This window comes from Chrysemys picta, chromosome 11 (genome assembly GCF_011386835.1).
Source record: "Chrysemys picta bellii isolate R12L10 chromosome 11, ASM1138683v2, whole genome shotgun sequence".
Classification (NCBI taxonomy): Eukaryota; Metazoa; Chordata; order Testudines; family Emydidae; genus Chrysemys; species Chrysemys picta.
This window is the reverse complement of record NC_088801.1, coordinates 58,570,534-58,579,620: the sequence shown is the minus strand read 5'-3', so window position 1 is coordinate 58,579,620 and position 9,087 is coordinate 58,570,534. Positions and strand designations below refer to the sequence as shown.

The 9,087-nt window shown below is 43.9% G+C and overlaps 2 protein-coding genes across 2 annotated transcripts in view; both read left to right on the top strand.

Moving 5' to 3' along the window:
• LOC135974151 (serine/arginine repetitive matrix protein 2-like) overlaps positions 1–9,087 on the top strand; it is a 994,828-nt gene that overhangs the window by 61,386 nt on the left and 924,355 nt on the right. The window lies entirely within an intron of this gene.
• Positions 2,232–9,087, top strand: part of C2CD6 (C2 calcium dependent domain containing 6) — a 61,006-nt gene continuing 54,150 nt past the window's right edge. Inside the window, exons 1-4 of the mRNA XM_065561265.1 lie at positions 2,232–2,512; positions 4,474–4,557; positions 5,850–5,901; positions 8,807–8,958. Coding sequence (XP_065417337.1) covers positions 2,363–2,512; positions 4,474–4,557; positions 5,850–5,901; positions 8,807–8,958 — 438 coding nt within the window. The 5' untranslated portion in view covers positions 2,232–2,362. The remainder of the gene's footprint in view (positions 2,513–4,473; positions 4,558–5,849; positions 5,902–8,806; positions 8,959–9,087) is intronic.

Genomic DNA, 9,087 nt, shown 5'->3' with positions numbered 1-9,087 from the left:
GGGGGAGGGGGCGTAGCAGAGATGAGCTGGGGTGGGGAGCTGCCGCATGGCTCCCGAGGCCGGGGGGGTGGGGAGCTGCCATGGGGAGGGGTGCCTCAGGGCAGGAGGCGGGGAGCTGCCACAGGGCTCTCCACCCCAGCTCACCTCTACTACACCCCCTCCCCGAGCACGCCGCCCCCACCGGCAATGACAATAATTGCATGGAGCGGCCGCTGCGCTGGGAGAGGGAGTCTGAGCCGCACATGTCAGCGCGCCGCCGGCAGCCCAGCCCAGGAACGCTGTAAAAAAAAATTGGGGGCACCGCTTTTTGGCGCCCCCAAATCTTGGCACCCTAGGCAACCGCCTAGTTTGCCTTAATGGTAGCACCGGCCCTGACTGTGATACTGGGAAATATGCATGAAATAGTGGATGGCTTTGCAGCAATGGGATTCCCTAACTGTGGCAGAGTGATTGATGGCACACATATCCCAATTTTGGCCCTGGGCCGTCTTGCGAGACAATACATCAATAGAAAGGGGTACTTCTCTATGATATTGCAGGCGCTTGTGAATTACTGAGGTCGTTTCACTGCTGTCAATGCGAGGTGGTCAGGAAAGGTGCATGATCCATGCATCTTCAAGATTTTTTTATGTTCATATGTTTCTGTGGGTATGTGTATCGATATGCTTAAATTACCCAGAGCCTAGCCAGGGATCTCCTTTTAATATTACAGCCATTTACAATTGCATCTCAGAAAGTGATACATTGGCTGATGTATGCTTTGTTTTCTTTTACAAAATAATTTTCAGTCTATTAAGCCTCACAATTGAATTTGGATCTAAGTGAGAGCTTTTGTTTGTTTTGTTTTGTTTAGCTCCTCATAAAGTTTAGAACAAGTCAAAAAAGAAGTTTGAGAAATAAATACATTTAATTAAAAATGTGAAATCTCTGTAGCAGCCTTAACTGAGATACTTTTGTGGGTTTCCACTTCAGTGATATCTTTGGTTTTTAATGCAGTATTTTTGTGTTAATTAAAATATTATGGAAATATTAGTGCCAATTTGTTGGTTTCCCCCACTACTGTTACAAATAACTATAAGCTATGACTGGAAGATTAGAGAAAACTATTTTCCTCTATTTTTCAGATTACTCTGTTCATTTTGACAGTATATTGTGTATCAGTTTGCCTGTTTCCCCCTCAGTCAATTTCCCCCCTGTTGTGTTGGTCTTTCCCACAGCAACAAGAGAGAGAAAGTCTTAGAAAAGGAAATGTGATCGTAAAACCACAAAAACTGTCAGGGAGACTCAGGAATTGTAGTACCTTAAACTACTTTTAACTCATTTATGGTATCCCTTCAGTGTTGTTTTACACCTTAAAAATGTAGTCCATGTTGTTTGAAGCCCACTCACATTAATTTAAAAACAAGTCTTTACAAATCTACATCTTGTACAGTACTGCTTAACTACACAGTGTTAGTATGCTTTCCTGTGGAAGAGAGACTCATATTTTATAGGGTTTTAGATTTTGTTGGTTTTTATTCACTGGTGGAGTCATAGGAGTGTTCTCCCCCAAATACAGATATTTGGGATTTTGGTCAGATTTTACTCATTCTTTTGCAAATGTATGAGTGAATACTATACACTAAAAATGACTCAAGAGTGGAACGAACATCCAGATGGAATTATCTTCTATATCTTCATAAAATAGTTACTTAATGTTACTTCTTTTGATGATGGCAGATATTCCTAAATTCTTCAGTGCTGTAATAGGCAGTTTGGGTTAGTTCATTATTTGTTGACATGGTTATTATTCAGTGGCGCTGGCATGGAGCTCACTTCGAGGGTGAGTGCTCAGCACTTCTGAAAATCAGCCCTGTATGTTTGTTGTAGGGTCAATAACACAAGGTGAGGGAGCGTGTCGGGCCTGTCTGTACCCACTGGGGTGTTCCCTGGTGGAAGGAGTCGGGGGGGGGGTAAAGTTTTTGCATAGATTTTTACTGTGCCGTTTTAGAGATACATTGTTCAGTCTATTTTTAAACGAACATCTCTGTCCCGTGTGACAGCGGTGTCTAGCTGCTCACCCCGTCTGCCTCACGGGCGGGCTGATGTGTATTCATTATGCAAGGGGATGGGGCTCGGGGTCGGGTACTACTGGGTGCTGCCGCCGGCCCTCAGGGCAGGCCTGGGTTAGATTTGTTCTGCCCTCGCAGCGCGGGTTTCTCCAGTCCCGTCTCTCCCACACGCCGGGTGCCTGGGGCTGGGACCGGGGCAGGGGGCGGCGCGTGCAGAGGCGCTCGGGGCAGTCCCCCCCCCCCCCGGGGGCGCGGGCCGCGCGCTGGAGCAAGCGGCCGTTGCTGGGGTTGCTGAGGCGCGGGGCGGCGCGATGTCGGCCCCCGGGGCGAGGGGCTCCGTGTTCTCGGTCTCCCAGCCCCCCGCCAGCGGCACCGCCGGCCGGCTCGGCTCGGTGGATTCGGTGCTGGGGAGCTTCAGCCGCGAGGTGGCCAAGGTCGGCAGAGTGCGCTCCCTGCTGAAGGTGAGCTGCAGGGTGCGGGTGTTGGAGGGCAGGGGGTGAGGTGAGGGGGGGTGAAGGCAGGGTGTGGAGGGCTGGTGAGGTGTGGGGGTGTCAGAGGCTGGGGTGTGGGGGTGTCAGAGGCTGGGGTGCAGGGGTGTGAGTGGGTGTTGGTAGACTGGGGTGTTGAGATGAGGGTGGGTGGTTTCACGCAGGGTGAGGGCAGGGTGTGGGGGGTTAGAGGGAGGGGGTGGGTTGGAGAAGGGAGGGTGTGGAGGGGGGTGCGGGAGTGTGGAGGGCTGGTGAGGTGTGGGGGTGTCAGAGGCTGGGGTGTGGGGGTGTCAGAGGCTGGGGTGCAGCGGTATGAGTGGGTATTGGTAGACTGGGGTGTTGAGATGAGGGTGGGTGGTTTCACGCAGGGTGAGGGCAGGGTGTGGGGGGTTAGAGGGAGGGGGTGGGTTGGAGAAGGGAGGGTGTGGAGGGGGGTGCGGGAGTGTGGAGGGCTGGTGAGGTGTGGGGGTGTCAGAGGCTGGGGTGTGGGGGTGTCAGAGGCTGGGGTGTGGGGGTGTCAGAGGCTGGGGTGCAGCGGTATGAGTGGGTATTGGTAGACTGGGGTGTTGAAATTGCACTTGGGTATCTCCCCATCTCACACCAGCTGTGCATGCACATGCTTGTACACATTCACACACTCATGCAAGGTGTATGTTTCATAGCTCTCAGAAATGGCCTTGAAGAGAAGTTTCACTTCTCAGCAAAAGGCAGTATTTGCTGCTTAAGCGTTCTTTGATCAGCTTGGCCATTCACATATTCTCTGTGGACATCCACCCAGTATGATGGAGGTACTTATAATGGTGTGAATGGCTAACACATTTTATTTCCATTCATCTACTGATCCAGAAAGTTGAAATTGTGAATATTCATAAGAAAAGCAGCCAGAAACTCCTTTTGTTTTCAGCACTAGAGGCTTCTGTTACATAGTAATAATTTGGAGTAGTGGCTCCTTATTTTGTAGCAATGAGAAACTCTCATTTGCTGTAAGAATATTTCATACAGTAGTTTATCATCAGCAGTTCGTGAGGGCCCTAAAACCTTTTGCCACCAGGTTGTCACACTTTTTGGCTAGTGTTTTACCATTCCATTTGTATGCTAAGGGTACGTCTATACCCAGCCGCTAGTTCGGTGGCTGGCAATCGAACTTCTGGGTTCGACTTATCGCGTCTTGTTTGGACGCGATAAGTCGAACCCGGAAGTGCTCGCCGTCGACTGCGGTACTCCAGCTCGGCGAGAGGAGTACCGCGGAGTCGACGGGGGAGCCTGCCTGCCGCGTCTGGACCCGCGGTAAGTTCGAACTAAGGTACTTCGAATTCAGCTACGTTATTCACGTAGCTGAAGTTGTGTACCTTAGTTCGATTTGGGGGTTTAGTGTAGACCAAGCCTTAGAGTCCATCTATTGTACAAGACTGTGTTTTGTCAAAAATGTCTTGTGCTCAGAAGATGGGGAAAAATAGAATTCAGTTTCAAACATATTTAAAATGTTTTGAATTAGACTTCAAAATAATGTTTTGAATATGGTGGTAGATGATAACCTATGTGACTACATTTCTTGAGTATTGCCTTGTGCGTCCCTGTTGTGGGAAAACATGCTTTCTCAGTTTCAAAGCTCTTTTACTCTAAGATTGAATAGAGCAACATTTGTGATTGGCCATGAAATGCAGAGGTATGCCCATTAATATACATAGGAATACGTGTTTAGAGTCCAAACACCAGTGTTAGTATGCTTTCCTATGGAAGAGAGACTCATATTTTTATAGGGTTTTAGATTTTGTTGGTTTTTATTCACTGGTGGAGTCATATGAGTTTTCTCTTATGTTGGAAGCTGCAAAATATACTTGTTTGTTTTAACCTCCAAAATAATTAGGAAATAGTGTACTGTATTTTCTTTTTGAAAGGGCAATTGCAAAATCTTTTTTTCTTACTTTTGGTAGTTGTTGCAGAAAATCCTGAAGACATCTGATAAAGAAACTGAACAACCTGCTGACGTCCACAGTTTAGTCCCCTGTGGAGATGTGGTATGTACACTACAGACCATTGGTTCTCCGACAGTGGTCTGTGGTACTTGGAGAACTAGCTGGCAATCAATGAAGAATTGGCTGGTCACATAGTGCTGTGATTCTTTCTTGTTTTCAGTTACCAAATTACATTTAAACACATATAAAAGTCATATTAAGTCAGTGTTTTATGTATTTTTAGTTAAGTATTTGTTCTAGTTGTCACATGGATATTAATGCAATCATAAACTAGAGGGGGGTGGTTCATATGATTGATAATGAGAGGAGGCGTGATCTATGAGAATCTCTTTATTAAGATATCTACAAAATGAAGAAGTTTGAGAACCCCTGCATCAAGCTTTTATGTGCTTACAGAGATTTAAAAATTACTATGCAACTCTTGGTAAAATTTAATCACCTGATTTACTTGAATATACTCATTCAGGGATGTCCTTGAAATTGTTCTATATTGCCGAATGTTTATTGATTTTCATTTTGCTAATAAGCTTCTGTGTTCACAGCTGAAGCCAAGAAACTCATTGTTCAGTTTACTGATGAAAATTTTTTTTGTTCTGTGGATCAGGCACTATACAACTAAAAGAGAGACAGCCCCTGTTTCCAGGAGTTCACTGTCTTGAACAAAGCAACTGCAAACTTTGCCTATATCAAATGGAGATCTAATACTTGATCCCTGGATTTGGTCTATAAAAAAAGTAAAGAAATATTGTATCACTCAAAAACAAATTATTTAATGTTTATTTAAAACATTGTTAAAGAAGCAATAATACCTTGCCTAAAGTATAGGCATGTTTGGGTTGTTTCCTGTATGGTCTCCAAAAAGTGTCATTTATTCACCATCCCTGTATGCTTTGTAGTGCCTTATTGCTTTTTAAAATTGCTGTCATTGCTTACTTTTTCTCCCTGTCTAGTTCTGAAACTTCTATATCTCTGAGCAGTATATTTTACATTTTAAAAAAGAGTAATGGAATTCTACATAGACTAAATCCTGAAATATTTCCCTAGGCCAAATTGAATAAAGAATCCAGGATTTGGTCTAATGGTTAGAGGAAAAAGGTTTCCACCTTTTGTGGGTTTGCTGGAAGCGTGTAATTTTTTTGAAACCCTGTATTTCTTCTCACCATTTTATAAAGACAAAGTTACTACATTGTTTTGCCACAAAGCAACAAATGCATTTACAAATGACTTCTTGTGTTAAGACGTGCCTACAAAAAATTGCTGTATCAGGACCTAAAGAAAGTTTCAAGATTTTTCTGGGATTAATTTATCACTTGTCCTCTTTTGGGTTTCATTAGGTTGGTTGCCTGGCTGTTCATGTGAAGGTGTGCAAAGATTTTACATCAAAATGTATCCTTTTTCTATTTCCCTACCCTCTGCAAAGTATATTTTCCTCTATCCTTGGACTGACCACACCTTTAGAGTATTCTGGCAGGGAAGTATAGAACATCTCACTCTGTAGGTTCTTGCAGTTCACTTAAGAGATAATGCTTTCTTTCTCTAGCTATTGAGTTTGACATTCATTTAGTGTGTGAATTGATGAGGAATTTAGCAGTGAGCCAGAGTCCAGTAATAGAATCCTAAGGAGACTCACTGAGTAGACTTCCTTGTTTATGTACTGTAGGAACAAAAGACACGTTTACATGGGAGAACAATTGTAATTTTAAAAAGCAAAGATATTTAATTATTAGGATTGTTATATAGCAATCAGTATTCTGTCTAGACTGAGTTTTTTACTCATGAAAGGGTGACAAATTATTTTAAAGCCATTTACATTGTTACTGTTAGTGACCAGAAGACACTTGGTAAATCTTATGTACAGTATTTCAGGCAGTCTACACAAAACTTCATGTTTGAGTAAATAGTATGTTGCTCACATTTTAAGTAATGTTATTTTTTATTGTAAAATAAATGAAAACAATATATAATAAATAGGGCCCTACCAAATTCATGGCCATGAAAAACACCTCACGGACCATGAAATCTGGCCTTTTGTGTGCTTTTACCCTGTACTATACAGATTTCATGGGGGGAGACCAGCCTTTCTTAAACTGGGGGTCCTGACCCAAAAGGGAGCTGCAGAGGGGTCTCATGGTTATTTTAGGGGGGTAGTGGTATTGTCAACCTTATTTCTGCGCTGCCTTCAGAGCTGGGTGGCCAGAGAGCAGCAGCTGTTGGCCAGGTGCCCAGCTCTGAAGGCAGTGTCCCGCCAGGAGCAGCGCAGAAGTAAGGGTGACAATACCATACCATGCCGCCTATACTTCTGCGCTGCTGCCTTCAGAGCTAGGTAGCTGGAGAGTGGTGGCTGCTGACTGGGGGCCTAGCTTGTTACCAGATCTGCCAGTTACTTTGGGGTATGCTCATTTATTCGGGTTACTCTTCTGGGAGGGGGAGGGGAGAGTGTTCTGTAATTCTATCAATGTACTGCTTGTGTCACGTGTGTTTTCATATGGAGCTCTACTTCTCCCTTATGCAAGTCCCCTCCCAATGGATCTATCCTGCCGGACCTAGGTTCCCTAGGGCTTGGTTCCTCCAGCCCCAGAACTAGGGTCGCCTAGGGTCGCCTAGGGTCGCCTAGTGGAAGTGCCGGCCCTGCCAGTGGAACTGATGCAGAGCTTGGGTCTATGCATCAGAACGCTTACTTGAACATAGGTAGGGGTTTTAGAGAAACAACAATAGTTCAAGGGAGAACACTAGATTTGTGTATGGGTAAACTGATGACTCAAGGGTTTCTTTAGGCTAGACAATAGGAGCTGATCACTCTTGGCTATGGGTGGTGATTTCTTCCAGGGAGCTCACAATGCAACTAGGCTGCTTCAATATTTTGGATATCAATCAAGGATTCATTACTAGAATTGGTCAGATAACTGCTGAGCTGGGAGTAGGCAGGCATAGGTTCATTAACATCTGGAGCAGAGATTCCCATGATGCAGTGCTTCCCTGCTTTTCTGGTCCCAGAGTTCAGTGCAGTTCTCGGTTCGTCATTCTGTATGCTAATCCCTGTCCCATCTTTCATGCAGATGAGGCTAGGGGAGTTGTCTCTGCTCTCCATTCTGTATGCAAATGGAGATGTCTTAATCTTGTCACCCTTGTCAGGAGGGGTCTAGGTGTGTCTCTCAACACCCTTCACTGCTCTCTGCAAACCTTTTCTCTGATCAGTCTTGGTTCAAGCAGAGACCGGGTGGGGGAGGATGGGTGTCCCTCATGAGTCATAAAGGCCAGACACTGTGCCCTGGTTCCCCAAAAACACAGAGCTGACTGGTATCAAGCTCTACAGGAAGCAGTGCAGAAGTAAGGATGGCAATACCATGCCATGCTATCCTTACTTCTGCGCTGCTGTTGGTGGCAGCTCTGCCTTCAGAGCAGCCACTGCTCTCCAGCTGCCCAGCTCTGAAGGTACCGCCACTGTCAGCAGCAGCGCAGAAGTAAGGGAGCGGTACCGCAATCCCACCTACAATAACCTTCTGACCACCCCACAACTCCTTTTTGGGGCCAGGACCCTTACAATTACAACACCGTGAAATTTCAGATTTAAATAGCTGAAATCATGAAATTTATGATTTTTTAAATCGTATGACCGTGTAATTGACCAAAATGGACTGTGAATTTGGTAGGGCCCTTATAATAAACCTTTGAGAGTTTTATTATTTCTCTTTTCAGGTGTTTTTTCTCCCCCTATGAATGGTACATCAGCTTCCTAACATTATAGTTCATCACAGGCAGTCTGTGGGTGTGTTTTATTTCTGAATGTTTTAATCACAAATCTCACAGTTCAGTGCACTGCATTCTTCAATGCGGCAACATCAAAGTAACCTGCCATTAAGTCCCTCTACCAATTTTTGTGAATTTACAGTCTGATATTAAAAAAAATTAATAATGCTATTTTAATGATATACAAGTACAATTGAATTACCCATAAAAGGGAAACAGTAAAATTGACAATAGTGTAATAGTAAGGAGACAAATGTGAATTCATATTTTGACCACTGTCAGTGGTCAACTATCTGTTTATTTCTGAAAGAAGAAATAGCAATATGATCTTGGTTAAGTGCCAATGTGGACAGAAAAAGATAAATTTGAATCTTAAAAGTATACCCATGTTTATTAATTGGGTTCGCACACACGCAGTGAGGAGAATTAGATCTTATTGTATATTGCTCATTATTTTCATGGTAGTCACTACCATGTAATAAACCCACTTTACTGTTGCTGACTCACTAAAAAGATCTATGTTTCCTAAATGAATGACTTTCAGTCGATATACAGCAAAATACAAACTTGCTGCTTCGTATTAGTGTTAACGAAGTCATGAAATGCACAAATCCACAAACTTTCAAATCACAGTTAAAGAAGAACAGAAAGGACATTGTGATTCATTTTGAAGATGTGAAATATTTTTCTGTACAGGTATTATTACAGCTTCCACTCTTTTCTAATGTAATTCTCATTATTGGTTTAATAGCATGATAACACGGAATATTTAGAGCTGTTTTTTCAGGGGCAAGGAGGAGGGAATCTCATGTACTGTAGTACTTT